Source organism: Dasypus novemcinctus, chromosome Y (genome assembly GCF_030445035.2).
Source record: "Dasypus novemcinctus isolate mDasNov1 chromosome Y, mDasNov1.1.hap2, whole genome shotgun sequence".
Taxonomy (NCBI): Eukaryota; Metazoa; Chordata; class Mammalia; order Cingulata; family Dasypodidae; genus Dasypus; species Dasypus novemcinctus.
Window position 1 is genome coordinate 3,619,048 of NC_092216.1, and position 17,344 is coordinate 3,636,391.

At 45.5% G+C, this 17,344-nt stretch overlaps 1 protein-coding gene across 2 annotated transcripts in view; it reads right to left on the reverse strand.

Moving 5' to 3' along the window:
- The window catches only part of LOC139436094 (cAMP-dependent protein kinase catalytic subunit PRKX-like), a 124,421-nt gene that overhangs the window by 68,570 nt on the left and 38,507 nt on the right, over positions 1-17,344 (reverse strand). For both annotated transcript variants that reach the window (XM_071213487.1, XM_071213486.1), the window contains exon 2: positions 15,152-15,320. In XM_071213487.1, the coding sequence (XP_071069588.1) occupies positions 15,152-15,320 (169 nt within the window). The remainder of the gene's footprint in view (positions 1-15,151; positions 15,321-17,344) is intronic.

Consider the following 17,344-nt stretch of genomic DNA (forward strand, 5'->3'; position numbering starts at 1 on the left):
GTATGAAGACTCTTTTGTTCCATGGGTAGCTCCATAGAAGGATGCATCTCATGAATGTCCCTGTAAAATCAAATAAAAATACCAACCAAAACAAGGCCCAAGAAATCCCCTGGCATTAGATATTCCCAGGATGCACCATTGTTTACCTACACCCATCCCCTTTTTTTTAGAGATGTAGAGGGCTGCAAATAAAGGTACTCCACAGCCAGCAGAAAATTACTGCTCTGAGAATCAATGAATCGACAAACAAAAAGTGGTACATTTACATGGTAACACTAGGCTGCAGTAAAAAGAAATGAAATTGGGGCACATGTGATAATGTGGATGAAGCTTGAAGACATTATACTAAGTGATATAAGCCAGACACAAAAGGACAAATATTGCATGGTCTTATTAATATGAACTAAATATGAATAAATATGTGGAATTATAACAGAGTATAGGTCATTAGGAGATAAGAGGGGGGCTATGAAGGACTACCAATGCTTAACATACATTGAAGTTTTAATTCACTTGACTGTAAAAGTATAGAAATGGATATAGTTGATGACAATGCATTATAGTGAGTAGCAGCTGGTTTATAGATGGGATTGTGGCTGAAAAGGGTAGTCTAGGGTTGTGAATGTCAATTGAAAGAAAGCTAGAGAATAATCTAGGGACTGAGTAACACAGTGAACCCAGAAGTGGATGAGAATTGAGGTTACAAGAATGTCCTTCCAAACTAGAACAGATGTATGTCAGTACTGCAGGGCATTGGGAGCATGGAGAAACATGGAAAAATATAATTAAGGTAACCTATGGACTACAGTTAACAGCAATATTTTAACAGTCTTGCACTAATGCCAAAGATGTACTGTGTTGATAATGGAGGTGTATGGAAAAAGTATGCCAAATGTACACTATGGACCATGGTTGGTGGTAAGAGTCTGATGATATTATCTCATATACTGTAAAAAATGTTCCACCACGATGTGGTGTGTTGGTGAAAGGGTGTTGTATGGGAATTCTATACATGGGCATGATTGTTTTGCAAGTTCACAACTTCTGTAATAAAAATAGATTTAAAAAAAGTTTAATGAATAAAAATTACTGCTCTGACAAAAACAAAAATTCCCAAAGGTCTAATTCCCCTGCTGTCTTCAAATCACTAATGTTAAATAAAAATTTTAAGGGAAAAAAATCTTCTGACACTTCCTGACTTCAAATCTCATCAATAAGACTCACCTTATACAGGTAGAATTTGTAAGAGTTGAGAAATATTAATGGTAAGGACCAAAATGTTGAACAAGATTTTGCCTTTACTACCCCAAAAAAGTCATCCTTTGGGGCACATGAACTGTTAGAATCGAGTCTAAATGAACCGTGAAGGAAATTCAATCTGAGTTTAGAAGTTTACAAACAGGATTAGCTGCAACAGTCAACCAACTATTCAAATGATCCCCATTAACTGCAGGACTCTCTCCTTGCCAACGATCTTTAAAACATTAAAACTCTAAGGGTAAAAAGAGACGAGAGGGTTTATCACAACTGTTCTGAGAAAAAAAGAAGCAAGTTCTGACTCCATGACTGGTCTCACATGAACAAGATGGGTCAATAATTCATGAACTAAAGTCTTTATCAACCTCCACAATCATTCCTTCATTGGGATAAATATTTCAGGAGGACCCGTCATACTGGGTATGTGGTAATGGACAGGACAGGGCTTCTCTTAGCCACACTGAAGCTTCTGAGCTACAAGAGAAGATGCTGAAAAAGGAACTCAGGAGGATACCTGGGGTGAGTCAAGTCAAGAGCAGGTGCCAGGCTGGATGGAGGCATCTCTATAATGAAGGGCTGCAGGTACAGGGCAAAGAAGGGCTGGGGAGGGCTGTTACGGGTTCATTCCTGTTCCCCCAAAAATGACATTTTGAAGTCCTGGTCTCCAGACCATCAGAATGTGACCTTATCTTGGAAATAGAGTCATGGCAGGTATAACTATTTACAATGGACCAGGGTAGACCTTTCCTCCAATAGGTCTGGTGTCCTCATAAGACAGATAGAGAGGGCAAGTGTAACTATTTACACTGGACGAGGGTAGACCGTTCCTCCAATAGGTCTGGTGTCCTCATAAGACAGATAGAGAGGGGAGAAGGCCATGTATCAACACAGGTGGAGACTGAAGAGCTGCAGCTGCAATCCAAGGGACGTCAAGGATTGCAGGCAAACACCAGAAACTGGGAGAAGGAAGGAAGAGGTTTCAGATGTGGCCTTGCTGACAGCTTGCTTTCATACTCTGACTCCCAGAACTATGAGAGAATCAGTTTCTGTTGTTTTTAAGCCACAGTTTGAAGTACAGCAGCCCTGGGCCACTGAGACAAGGGCCACGAAAGTGGGTTGGAAACTGAGGCATGAATCAAAGCCTGCAGTCTTGGAGGCTTGTAGTAATCAGCCCGAGGGGTGCAGATGCAAAGTACCAGAAGTCTGTTGCCTTTTACGAAGGGTATTTATTTGGGGTAGAAGCTTACAGTCACAAGGCCCTAAAGAGTCCAATTCAAGGTACCATAAGAGGTACTTTCTTACCCAAAGTCTGTTGCCACATGTTGGAGTAAGATGGTGGGCGATGTCTGCGAGGGTTCAGCCTTCTTCCCCTTAAGGCTCCGTGGCCCCAGCTTCATCTGATCTCAGCTGTGGGCTTCAGGGCTCGTTTCTCTCCCTAGGGCTTGTCCCAGCTGCTCTGCTCTTTTAAGGCCAGCTGTGAACTATCAGTTGAAAGGCTTGGGTCTCTCCCCAGAGCTCCAGCATCAAAAACTAACTCTCTCTTGGGAAGTGGCTGTGATTCAATTGATTGGGCTCCCATCGACCATATGGGAGGCCCTGGGTTTGCACCCCAGGGCCTCCTTGCGAAGGCAAGCTGGCCCGCGCCTGCGGAGAGCTGATGGCTGGCCCCCGTGGAGAGCTGATGGCCTATGTGCTGGCACAGCAAGATGACGCAACAAAAAGAGAGACAAGCAGACACAGAAGAACGCACAGCAAATGGACACAGAGAGCAGGCAGTGAGCAAGCCACAAGGAGGGGGCGTTAATAAACAAAATAAAAAATAAATATATAAAAAACAAACCAAAAACTCAACTCTCTGTTTTCCTTCTCTGTACATTTTACTCCTGTCTTTGACTGAGCATCCGTTTATAGCCCGCAGCTCTAGACTAGCTATAGGTGGGAATTCAGACTGAGTCGGCCTAATGACATCGTCAAATAAAAGCCCTAATCTTGATTTAATAAAGTGAAAATGAAAGCTCTGAACCTACAAAAATCCAATATTCCCAGAGGAACAGATGAGTTTACAAACACAATCCAGTATCTATTTTTGAAATTCATGAACAAGACCAAACTGTCCCAAGGCTACAGGAGAGAGGATGTATTTTAACAGCTGAAGGAAAACCACTGCTGGGGTTTGGAAAGGGAGGTGGCATAGTCTGGTTTGCAGAAGCCCCCAGTGTACTGGAGGACAGAACAAGCCCCAGGAAGAATCCTGGATGTCTGAACTGAGACTATGGTGAGCACTTGTATAGATGGGATCAAAACAGACCAACTATGAAGACGTGCTTTAGAGCTGGAGAGAGCAGGACTTCAGACTACAATGAAAAGGAAAGAAAAGGTGTAAAAAATGGCACCCAGAGAGTGGAAACAGCCATTTATGAAATGAGGAAGTCAAAAAGAGGAACGGATTTGGGGTGGGAAGGCAAGGAGGAAGGTCAAGAATTCACTCTAGGACATTATGGCTCTCCCGCGAGGTGTCCAAACAGAACGGACAAGGAGTGGGTTGGACCCAAGAGGTTGAGGCTCTGAGGTAGCGTGTCTGAGCTGGAAGCCTAACTCGGGAGTCTCGAGTCTTGAGTCATGACTTGGGGTCAAGGGGTCCATGTTGGATGAGAAGGGAAAGGGGCCAGGGGGAGAGGACAATGGGGAGGGGCGGCCATTTCCCAACACTGGGTCCATGGGAATTGCAAATGGGGAGCTCAGATGTGCTCACAGGTCATGTCCCCAACCGTGGGCTTGCGCTCAGCATCACCTCCACCTTCCCATCCTGGGTGACGCTACCTGGCATGGAGGAGCATCTCCAAGGCATGGCTGAGGTTACATGGCTTTATGTTTTGCAAGCCTTGACCTTTGGCAGGCCATCCCTGGAAGGTCTTCAGCTCAATTGTGAAGGAGAAAGATTCTGATGGTTAAAGAGAAATGGGGGATGGCTTGAGGGGCCACAGCACAGGGTATCCAGGGCAAGGGTCTGAGCTCCAGGATGGACAAAGTGAAAGCATCACGTGAGTAATTTACAGGAGGAGATGACCCCCTGACGTTTACGTGAGAAAAGTAAGGTGCAAAAAAAATGCCTATAATATGCCTTGATGATGCCAAAATCACATGGACGTGTGTGTCAGCGTGTGTACATGGCTTTTTAAATGCAGAAAAAAGTACAGACAGAGTGCCAGCAGACTGTCAAACATGGTTACCTGGCAGTAAGGGAGAGTAAAGGAAAGCACAGGATGCAAGCAAACAAAATAAAAAGAAAAGAAAAATGCATAAACTCCCTCTGTGAGCATAAAAAAGATGTAATTATATATTAAAAGGGTATTCAAGTATACTTCTTAATCTATGAATCTATGAACAGAAAGAAAAAAAAGTCGTACGTAACAATGAATGAGCACTCCGAGAAGCTTTTCCAATGCCAGGATGCTGGTAACCTCAGATCTGGGCAGTTCTCGCTTTCTATTTTTACCTTTCTATTTTTAAGGCTGATCCGTTGTCTTTTGTTTCCAAAACAAAGCAGAGTGAGGGCTACTACTCCATGGCATTTTCAATTAAGAAGTCAGTCTCACAAATTTGGGAAACCGCTCACTGCAAGTCAGTAACAATTTCTTCCGTGCTCTGATAAAGTTCTTTTCAAGAAAGAAAACGAATGAAAAAAATCATCCCGTGACCCCATCTCCTCTTTCTGCATCTCTCTGCAACCTGAGGCTCTCTGGACCACGGTATCCAGTACCCATCTGCCAGGTGATAACAATCATCCCCCAAGATGACGTGAACTTGTTCTGCTCACCCCATCCGACTATGAACTCACCAGGTGTCCCCAACAGTCTCCTCTCTCGGTAGTTTCCACAAATATAGGCTCGGTTTCTCTCCATGAAGGGTTCCCTCCTGAGATGGCTGCCTACAGACAACTTCCACTCCAACAACCCCAAACTGGAATCCACTCTCTGTCCCCTCAATCTGCCTTGGCACATGTACCACCCCACACACAAAGCTGGGCAACCCAGGCAGGTTGGCTCTTCCACCTCCCTCTTGGAAGAGCACAGAACTTGTCCATCCCATACCTCTGTCCTCTCCCATCAAGCCACCTAGAGGCCCCCTGGTTGGTCTTCCATGCTCAGCTTCTCTAAATTACCTACATCATCATGTCACCTCTTCCCACCTCCTGAAGCTCCTCTATCTCTTGTCCTGGGACTCCTTGGTTACTCATGGATTCTGTGCACATCTGCCATCTAAAACAACTCATCCCCTCCTACTGCTCCTAGCTAAGATTCCTACTCCTTAGAAATTCTGCATCAGCGTCCACCTCAGCTCCTGCCCTATGGAGCCAGATGCCTCCTTCTCTTCATATCCTGAAGGCGAGAATCACCAAAAAGGCTACGTATCTATGGCCCTGCACCTTTCATCAACCAGAAGGCTTTACACTTTTACTCTATCCTGAGAATTTAAATCTCCCTTTTACGTGACAGCCTTGCCCCCAAACTACTCCAGCATAGATGTCATCATCGGTGGACAGGGAACAGGGACATTTTGGGATGTGGTTTCATTTATGCTTTCATATCTGTTCTTTACAAGCTATGATGAAAGCAGAAGAAGAGTTCTTTCTAGATTTTTTTTTTTAAAAGGCAACTTGTAGCTCACAGGAAAGCAGAATACATTGCTCTTTTCTCCTTAAAGCAAAGTAACAATTTTACCAACTGTTCTTCCAAATACGCTGAAGACGGAGATGAGATGCAAGCATGTGGACATATTTAAGGATCTTTCCTTTAAACTAGGGACATGGTCGCTATTCTCTAAGAGGGATTAAGGCACAAATGCCTCTAGAGATACAAGCTGTCTTATCTGCCAGTGGCTAAAAGGATGTGCCTTGTTGCCTGCCAACATTCTTTTTTTAAACTTAGTAAACTTTATTTCAACTTCCAAAAATAAAATAAAAAAGGGCAGCTGAACAAATTATCAAAGCACTACTTTAAAAAATGCTTTAGAAAGCCTATCAAATATGGTGGCAGCAGGTCCAATCCATTGCCCATCCTCATTTTGCTACTGTGTAATGAATTATATGGCCCTGGAATCAGGGAGCTGGTCCACAGGCTAATCATCCTGCCAAGAGAAGAGTGAGAGAAGATTGGGGCTCCCAGATGAGGGGCTGGGGGGTATAAGGAGAGAGAAGAGTGGCTATGCATTCCAGTTCATCTACCTCTGTGCCTCTGCAGTGGTGGTACCTGACCAGGGCAAACCTCTTCCCCAGGGGACAGTCAGCCACGACTGGAGATATGTTTGGTTATCACACGTGGAGGAGATGCTACCTGTAGCAAGTGAGTGGAGTCCAGGGATGCTAGTCAACATCCTATAATGCCCAGGATGGCCCCCCATGACCAAGAATTAGCCAGCTCTAAAATGTCAACAGTGCAGAGCTTGGGACATTCGGATCTACACTGCCATCAGAGAAGTCCAAGACCAAAACTGTGAGACATGGAGGCTGATGGATGGTTCTAACAGTTCTACCCATTCTTTCCCATTTTGATGGTAACCAAGGCAGCACTTTAATTGGGCCCCTGAAACTGACAGCACAGGGGGACCCATCTGAAGTGGTTAAGGACCCAGCTTCACTCTCCCCATCCCCAAAACATGATAGTTATCCATGATGATGATGATGGTTTTCAATGAATACTTTGCCAATTCTACCTCATGGCAGGCAGCAAAGCGTCCCTGTAACAGATAAAAAGAAGCAATTCCAAAAATCGCTGCCTGGCAACAATTGACTATAGTCTAATTTCTTTTTTTTTTTTGGTCTTTATTTTTTTAATGTTACATTAAAAAATATGAGGTCCTCATATACCCCTCACCCCTCACTCCACTCCTCCCCCCATAACAACCTCCTCCATCATCATGGGACATTCATTCCATTTGGTGAATACATCTCTGAACACCGCTACACCTCATGGTCAGTGGTCCACACGATAGCCCACACTCTCCCACAGTCCACCCAGTGGGCCATGGGAGGACATACAACATCCAGTAACTGTCCCCACAGCACCACCCAGGACAACTCCAACTCCTGAAAATGCCCCCACATCACATCTCTTCCTCCCACTCCCTACCCCCAGCAGCCACCATGGCCACTTTCTCCACACCAATGCCACATTTTCTTCGATTACTAATCACAATAGTTCATGAATAGAATATCAGTAAGTCTACTATAATCCATACTCTATTCCTCCATCCTGTGGACCTTAGAATGGTTGTGTCCACTCCACCTCTATTTCAAGAGGGGGCTTAGATTCCACATGGATACTGGATGCAGTTCTCCTGCTTTCAGTTGTAGGCACTCCTGGCTCCCTGGTGTGGTGGTTGACCTTAATTTCATCACTGTTCAGAGAAAGCCTGGCAAGATGCAACACAAACCCACTGAGCCTACGGCCCTTTCCCTAGGATATATGACCCTTCTCCATTCCAGTTCCCCTTGTGTTCCCCCCGGAGGAGCTATGCTGCTTCTTTGTATCTGCATGTATGCTCCTTGCACTGTTACTTTAGGAGGGCAAGGATGGTTTGTCTGCCTTAGGAACTTCATATCCTAGCAAGATTCCCAGCACACTGTAGGTCTTGGGTAACTTTCCCTAATGCTGAATTTTGCACCTGATAATGTGTATGGAAATAGTTCACCTGCCACCCAACAGCAATAGATGTAATAACTAGGGGATATGCCATTTGCCCTCAAAATTTTTATATGGCCATTGATGTCTATAAAGTTGTTTTTTTTTTTAAAGCAAGCTATTCCCTGGTTTAATCTGATTTCTTTGGATTAATGATTTTGTATTGGAACTCTACCTCTAATACAAGTATTCTAGAACACTCTGATAAGTGGTACATGGTAGGGTCCCAAGAGGAATCCAATGGAGAGACACTCATCCTAGTTCAGGTCTCGTTAGAAGCTTCTTCATAGAGTTAGCACCTAAAGGTTTGAGAGGAAGATTGGCTAGAGAATGGGCAAGGAGAATGAGCTTGCCAGTGTGAATAAAATGGCAAGAGTGGGGAAGCACTGACCAAGAGCTTCAAGAGGCTGGAGTCAGCAGGAGATGTTTCATCTGCAACGCATGGTCATTAGGGGAGTGATGGAAGGGTTTTCAACCAAGAGACAAATGACTAAAGTTTAATTTTAAATAATTCCTGTGTTACTGCAGAGAGAATTTAGAGACAACGTTGAGAAATCTAGTTGAACCACCCGACAAGAGATGATAGGTTCTGAACCAGGGCAAGAGGGAAAAGGTGTAGGGCATCATCGAAACTTGGCTTGTGAGTGGACTGAAAGCTTCCTGCTCATGCGGAGCGGGTGATACCTCAGGTGAGCCTGGCTTGGCCATCAAGCTGACCCTTTACCCATCACATGGCTTTCCCCAAGTCATGGGTCCAACCAGGATGTATTGATTGCTAACTCCCTAACTCAATGCCCCATGCCCGCCAAGATGGCTCCCCTGTCTGTTTGGCTTGTTGTTTTTGCTCATTATTTTTGCTTGTTTTCTGCTTGTTTTTCGTTCCTTGTTTGTCTGCTCATTTTTTTCTTTAGGAGACACCAGGAACCAAACCTAGGACCTCCAACGTGGGAGGCAGGTGCTCAACTGTTCAAGCCACATTTGCTCCCTGCTCTTTTATTTTTTTCTCAAATGCTCACTGTTTTTCAGTTTTTTCTTTTTTCTCAATGTCTGCTTGTAGTTTGTCTTCTTTAGGAGGCATCTGGAACCAAAACTGGGACTTACCATGTGGGACAGAGGCACTCAACTGCTTGAGCCCCATCTGCTACCCCCCTCCATGTAGATTTTAAACTCTCAATAGATCTGCTTATTCCTATGCATCTTGCAAAAAATAACAGTTCTCCACAGTTCTGTGTCCTCTTGAGCAGGTATAAATTGGCCTCCTGGCTTATTCATCAGTTTGTGATGACTTGCAACAATGGCAGTCAATCTTTCTAAACCAGTAGTTTTCAACTAGGGTGATTTTACTCCTAGGCAATATCTAGAAACATCTTTAGTTGCCTCAGCTAGGGGGCCTGTTGGGGGCATCACACCAGGGATGTTGCCCAATATCCTACAAGGTACGCACCAGTTTCCCAAGACAAAGGATCATGGAGTACGAAATGTCAACAGTGCCAACACTGAGCAACCCCCCTCTGGACCCAAGGGGCAATTTCTGCCAGCAATTTCTGCAAGCATAAATGGTGAGGAACAGATACAGGATCATGGGCTTTGGGCAGAGCCAAGGTCCATGGGATACTGGGACTTTGTCACAAGCTTGTTTCACCCTCCACAGTGAGTTACGCAGCTCTTATAAAATCCTATTCTACACTGAATGAGTTGGCCTCAGGAAAAAGTGTTCTCTCTTCAGAGAATGTGGTCGGCAATGCATGTACGGTTATCTTTCATGAAATACAGCAGTAGGAGGTCAAATACTTAATTCTGATAATGCCATGTGTGAACCTGCCAAATCACTGGAGTGTAATTTCAAACCCCAAAGCCTCTGCTCAACCCAGCAACGTGCCCTCATCAGCCTTCTGCTTGGCTTGACAAAACGCGATCGACACGTGCTCAGTGTTTCAGACAATATTGAGAGCAGATGTCGGGTAAGGAGGCTCACATTTAGAAAAGAAAATGTATATCCGGAGGGATTAAATCTATTCTTCACTAACCGCGGTCACTCACAAAAGTGTGTCCCTCATCAAGCTGCATATCTTTAGCATCCTGTCCACAGATGGAGCTGATGAGATACTGAGTTCTCTCTTTTTTTTTTTCATTGTCTTTTTTTTGTTTTTAGGATGTACCAGGATCAAACCCGAGACCTTGTACATGGCAAGCAAGTGCCCAACCACTTGAGCCACGTCCACCCCGCAGAGTTCTCCTAGTGCTAAAGATGAGGAACTCCAAGTACCCGACTGGCCTCAGTTAACCCAAGTTTCAAGTGCTACCGCACAGAAAAAGAAAGATGCTATAAATCCATTAGAATAAGACTCAAAGATACACGCAGATCTATCCGTAGCAGGCCACTGAGTAGACAAACTCATTTTCCACCTTTCTGGATAAAGGGCACTTGGAAATGTGTATTGCCATGGAGCCTTTAAAGCACGCTGGGTTGACAATCATTTCTCTAGATCCAAAACATTTCACGAGAGCAGTGGCCCTGGTATTCGTTGCTATTTCTTTGCTACTGGGGAAATAAGTCTTGGTCAAAATCAGTGGAAAAAGGTTAAAGGAGGCCCTTCATACTTTCCCAAATATCTGACTATCATGCCCCTGAGAGTATCGGAAGGTCCCTTAAATTCCGTCTAGATCAAATGCTCGAGCACTCCAAGCACAAAGCTCTGTCTCGCAGCTGTAGCCCTGGCTGCACTTGAAATATAAATAGACCACATTCGACTTTAATCAATGCTGAGAAGACCCAAGGCCATATGGGTAAAAGAGAAATAAAGGGAACATTTACACCGTTGGAGTATGGTGCTGTGCCAGTGCAGAGAAATTCCATTACTTAAAAGATAAAAGTTGACAGATTTAGATAACCTTGGGGCAAATTCTGTTCCAGCGAAACCATGACTTGGGCACTTCCTGGTGTATATAATCTATATTCCTTCGAGATTCAAGAATCTGACTCAGACTGAAGAGAGGATAATTCCCTGAACTTAATCTCTGTTTGGAAAGCTACTCTCTTTCCCTGTTTTTTAAAAAAATTTGTGTTAACATATACACACCATAAATTCTGTCTTTCTTTCCTAACATTTTTAAGTACACATGGCATTAATTTCATTCACAATGTTATACTACCACCACTACCGACATTTTTCCAATCCTTGCCCCCCCAAACAGAAACCTGTCCCCATGAAGTAGTAAACTCCCCTCTAGCCCCTGGTACCCTCTAAGCTACTTTCTTTCTCTATGAATTTGCTTATTCTTGATATTTCGTATAAGTGGGGTCATACAATATTTTTCTCCTTGGTTTATTATTATTTATATTTCCTAGATACGTCCATCTTACAGCATTTCTTGCTAGTTTTCAATATCCAGCAGCCCAAGAATTCTGCATCAGGGACTTCTCTGGCAGGTACACACCCTCCCACCCCACTTCTATGAGATTCTTTCCTGGGATTTTGGATTTTGGGGTGGGAATGCACCTGGAGAGTCCGTCAGGTGTCGTGGTTCCTGCTCCAGGCAAGCAGGAGGTAATTCCCCAGAGCAGGGGGTCTTTGCCCAAGCATCCACGGAAGGCACATGCCCACAACGATCACACCCAGGATGCCTAAGGGGTGCAGCTGTCCCCCAACGGCGGTGCCACCGCCCAATTCCTTTTGTAGAAAGAACCCCTCTCTCCCGACTCCAGCCTTCTCCAAACTCAGTCCTTCTCAAGAAAAGCACCCAAGACTTTTATTTCCATCGTCAGTTCTGCGTGTTTCTCTTTTGTGATTTCTCCCTTTTGCAGCATCATGTCCCTTCATTTCCGGTGGCAAACAGGGACCTTGCAGCAAAACCTTACAAAGCACCTCAGGCACATATACTGCTCTTTTTTTTTTTTTTTAAGTTTGAGACTTCCTGTATTAGGAGAGAAGCCAAAGGGGTCTGCCTAAACCAGGTGAGAACAATTTGACGATACGATAGAGTCTACGTGCGTGCTTGAAAATAGTTATAAAGGAGGAGGAGTGCATCCAGCATCCATGTGGAATCTAAGCCCCTTCTTGATATAGATGTGGAGAGGACACAACCAAGTCAAGGTCCACAGGATGGAGGAATAGAGTATGGATTAGAGTGGACTTACTGATATTCTATTCATGAACTATTGTGATTAGTAATAGAAGAAAATGTAGCATTGGTGTGGAGAAAGTGGCCATGGTGGCTGCTGAGGGTGGGGAGTGGGAGAAAGAGATGAGATGTGGGGGCATTTTCAGGACTTGGAGTTGTCCTGGGTGGTGCTGCAGGGACAGTTACCGGACATTGTATGTCCTCCCATGGCCCACTGGGTGGACTGCGGGAGAGTGTGGGCTATGGTGTGGACCACTGACCATGAGGTGCAGCGGTGCTCAGAGATGTATTCACCAAGTACAATGAATGTCTCATGATGATGGAGGAGGTTGTTGTTACGGGGGGAGGAGTGGGGCGAGGGGGGTGGAGGGTATATGGAGACCTCATATTTTTTTAATGTAATATTAAAAAAATAAAGACAAAAAAAAAAAACCCTAGTGAGATAGAGTCCTTTTCCGAACTCACAGTTTTATTTCATGGAACAAAAATAACTAGAAGTCTTCAGTGGAAAATCCACATGCAGTAGTTTTCCTAACAAGTGTTTTAAGGCCGTAAAACACTGGCCAAGTGGGAGTTTAGAAAAAAATACGAGAGCAGTGGGAATTCCCCTACCTGCTGGCTACTTATTATTTCCATGACTGAGATGCGTGGATGTCCATCTGCCCCGCCCCCCAAATCAGCAGAAAATTCCCTTTTAGGCCACAAAAGAAAAGGAAAACAAAGTCAACTCCTTCTGATCTCCTCTCACTGAATATACAATCGGTGTCTTCTCTGTGGAAGATGCTTACATTCCCCAGAAAAAGATGTCTTTAATCCATCCCTGGGGGCAGGAACTCCTTATCAACAGCACCTTTGGAAGATGTTATTTTTAGTTTAGGTATGACCAACTGAATCAGTTCGGGTTATAATCTGGATTACTGGAGTCCATTATAAGAAGGAAATTCAGACAGAGAGAGAAAGCCACAGGTAGAGAAACAAGCTGGAAGTCAAAAGAACCTAGAGGAGAAAGGAGAAGACCCCACTGTATTGCCATGTGATGGAAAAGCAAGGAGGGAAGTGGATGCGGTTCAAGCAGTGAGGTGCCTGCCTACCATAGGGAAGGTCCTGGGTTCCGTTTCCGGTGCTTCCTAAAGAAGATGAGCAAGATAGCAAGCTGATGTGACAAGATGATGCAACAAGATGATGCAACGAGGAGACACAATAAGGAAACATAACAAGAATCACAATGAGCAGGGAGCAGAGGTGAGTCAAGCAATCGGGCACCTCCCTCCCACATGAGAGGTCCTGGTTTGGGTTCCCAGTGCCTCCTAAAAAAAAAACGAGCAGACACAGAGAGCAGACAGTGAGCACTAATGGTGGTGGTGGGGGGGAGAGATAAATAAAATAAATCTTTAATAAAGGCCAGCCAGAAGATACCAACTGCAGGAGAAAGCAAGCCTTCTAGCCTCTGAAACTGTGAACAGGTAATTCCTGTTAAGCCAACCGTGGTATGGTATTTTGTTTTAGTAGCTGGGAAACTAAAACAATAATGTTTTGAGTACAGACGAGAAAGTAGACAGGTGCATGTTCCTCTGTGATAAGTGCCATGATTGGGGAAACCATGAGATGCTTCAAAAACATGGCAGGTGTGGGTACGTGCGTCAGAGAAGAAAAATGGGGTCATCAGGAGTGGCAGGAGGCGAGAGATGGGGAGGCAGAGGAAGGAAGCGCTGTAAGAAAGAGGTGGCCCGTGGGAGGCCTCAAGTGACAATGTGGATGGAACCTTTCAGAGACTGCAGGTAGCTTTCCATGCTTCAACAATGGAGAGCATGCTGGTGGTGAAGCTGGAGGAAACCCAGGCCAGTACCTGGTGAGTCTTTTATAGAGAGCCAAGGAGCTCACTTTACTCTGGTACCTCAGGAATCCATTGCAGATTTGTCCTCGGATCGGTATTTGGGAAGGATGTCTATGGCTATCAAGTAAAGAAGGATGTGAAGGAAGTGAGGCTGGGAGCAAGATTCCAGCAGGGAGACAAGGACAGACAGACAGATGGGGACCCAACTCAGGCAGAGTGGGTGGACAGGGAGGTAAATTGGAAGGGTGGTGGATGTGGGATTTCAGCATTGGTTAGAAAGGATGGGGGACAAGAAAAGAGAGACACTTCAAGAACATTTGCATCTTGGGCATCTGGGTGGAAATGGTTTTTCCCCATATAATAAAATTAGGTGGGAGAAGGATTTATGAGCTAAGCGTTGGACACACCAAACTTGGGGTGTCTTTGAGTCACGTAGTCAGAGATATCTGTCAACAAGGAACGTTGGAACTGATGTGAGTTAATGAAGACAAGTGCAGTCCATAAGAGGTGGGTTGAATCGTGTATCCCAACAAACATGTTCCTAATCTTAAACCGCCACCCTGTGGGTAGGAACCCACTGGAAGGAGGACCTTTTGAAGATGTTATTTAGAGTTTAGGTGTGGCCAACTGAAGGACAGCGGGTCTTATCCTGGATGACTGGAGGTCTTATAAGGAAGTTAGAGAAAGGAGAAAGGAGAGGACATCACCACATAATGAAGGCAGAGACAGAAGCCAAGGAAACCAAAGAACTGCTGGCAGCCAGAACCAGAATGCTACAGACTCGGGAAGACAGCAAGCCTTGCGGAGACCTCGATTTTAGAGTTCTTCTCACTTCAAAATCATAAGCCAACCAACTCCTGCTGTTAGGCAAAAATCAGTTTGTGGTATTTGTCATAGCAGCTCAGGCAAACTAAGACACACTATGACTCCGGTTCCTGCAAATCCCACTCAAGTGGCTCTTTAGTGAGTGTCAGGTGCTGAATGCAACAGGAGGTGAAGGAAGGATGACTCCCCCCGGGGGTGGTCACCGCCTCTCCCGAAAGCAGGCAGGGAGAACAAAGGGCCTGGGGAAGGTCTTTCTAGGAACAGAGCCTTCCTCATGTGTAAGATCTGGGGCTATGTAGTCCACATGTGTTTTCACACACTGGACAAACATGACCTCGTTCTTCTCCACATGTGTGAGAAAACACACTCGGGGTGGTGGAGGGTTGAGAGGAAGAGAAGGGGGGTGGGGGTGAGATGCCAGGAATGGACTCACAGCTGGACCAGGAAAGGATGGCTGACTTCCTTCAGCACCGACTTCTCGTTGTGCACGTGCTGCTCCTGCTTTAGCCGGATCACGTCGGGGATGCTCATCACCTTCAGGGCAAAGACGTGCTGCGCAGACTTCTTCCTGACCAGGTGCACACGGCCGAACGTCCCTGTGCCTGCAGAGGGAGAAAGAGACAGATGCCATCAGCTCTCCTGACGACAGGGGAAAGGACTCACAGTTCAGTGGACACGAGGCTATATGAGAACACACCCAGATTGGCAGCTTACCATGCTACCGTAGGCCTGGAGGCGGGTCTACTAAGAAATTCCCATGTAGAATTTCCAGTGGAACCCACCTACTACACACAGAGAGAGAGAATATCAGCTGCCCCTAAACTGTTCTTTAATTTGCGGGAAACTGGCCATCATTTCTGTAGACCAGGCTTCCCTGAAAAACACGCGTGCACACACACTCACCAGGACAAGCATAACAAAATTACAGTAACCTTTCCTTCAAAAGGCGTTTTCCTCTTCCTCCTTTCTAGAGAAAGAGCCCTCATCTCAGGACCCTCTCTTCTCTGACACACAGTAATGCCTGCAAAACCCATTTCCTCTTTATTTTGAAGTCTGCCCTAGTTGTCTGCTGAAGTGGAGCAGGTGCTAATCAACAGGGATCATTATTCAACGGGGGAGAACACAATTACAAGCAATGCAAAAGAAAGTCAAAGCCAGATTTGTGTGTTGCTCAGAGTCAATCCAAGCACACACTCCATCATCTTCCTCCTCCACCCCATCATCTTTGTCTTCTTCCTCCTCCTCCTTCCTCCTTGATGTGGGCCAGGGCGCCATGTCTTCTACCCTTGTTGCAGGCTGCCACACACCTGATGCATTGCCAACCAGAGCACAACGCTCCCATCTGATGCCAAAGCTGGATACCCCATGTCCATGAATGCTCCCCCACGTTGTAGCCCCTATGATGTGGCCTTAGCTTTGGGCACACTCGCTGGACCCAAGCCACAGCCTTCTAAACCATGCCCTCCTTTCACCATGCTTCTGCCATCATTTATTTCCCTAAAACACAAAGTCAGATGTGGCCATTTCTCACCTTTGAAATCCTTTGTGGTTCCTCCACCTGTAAAGAGAATCCCTCCACCTTAGCCCAACCCTCCACATCCTTGTCAATGGCCCAGCCCATCTCAGCTTTCTCAAAGATTGGGAAAGAACGTTCCTCCTCCTGGACAAACTAGCTTATTGGTGATTGCCCAAACCATCTGTCCCTGCCTGCCAAAATCAAAACAAATGTCGCACTTGCTTGCATAAATATCCTGACCCCAACGTTCAATCCCCAAAGCTCTCTCCCCATTCCTCGTTCTACCCGGTTTTGGCTCTGTTTGGCCATCTAGGTGGTCCACAAAGTGCTGGGGAAGAGAGGAAGAAAGCAGCTGCCTTGGCCATTTAGGAAGCGATGATGGGAAGGTCTTCCCGGTTAAAGATTTACAGATTTGGAGAAGCAAAGAATGGGCAGGTATTTATCAGGGGGCTTTGTAGACCAATGGTAGTTTGCACGGCACTGGATCATGAGTCCCTTTTTCAAAAATATCCATCTCAGTACCTCAAATTAGACCTTCTCAGATTCTAGGAGTAACCTAACAAAGCAGCACACCCTGGGTGACTTAAAACAACGGAACTTACTCCCTCACTTCTTGAGACCAGAGGTTTGTAACTGGTGAGTCAAGAGGGATGTGTCCCCTCCCAGGTCGCTAGGGAAAAATTCCGTCCCTTGCCTCTCCCGGTTTCTGGTGATTGCCGGCAATCCTGGGAGTTCCTTGGCTTGCAGATGCATCCCTCCACCCTCTGCCTCCTGCATCTTCATTGACCTTGCCCTATTTCCAGTTAAAGTCAAGTTCCCAGGACCAGTGGTCAAGACTTGAACATGTTCTGGAGGAGGGACATGATTCAACCTGCACCACAGACCTTCCTAAATCCTAGACGTTTCACTTAAAATTTATTCCATAAACGGGAATTGTGGGTGCATCCCATGTGCTGGTTCCATGCCAGTCTTTGAGATCTCAGAATGTCTGCTGACATTTTCCAGGGTGATGTATACATGAAACGGTTAAGAAAAGTATCAAAGGATACCTCGTCGAAGACCAAGACTTAGAGTTTGGGATGTGGCAGAGAGTGATTAGATGATGGTACA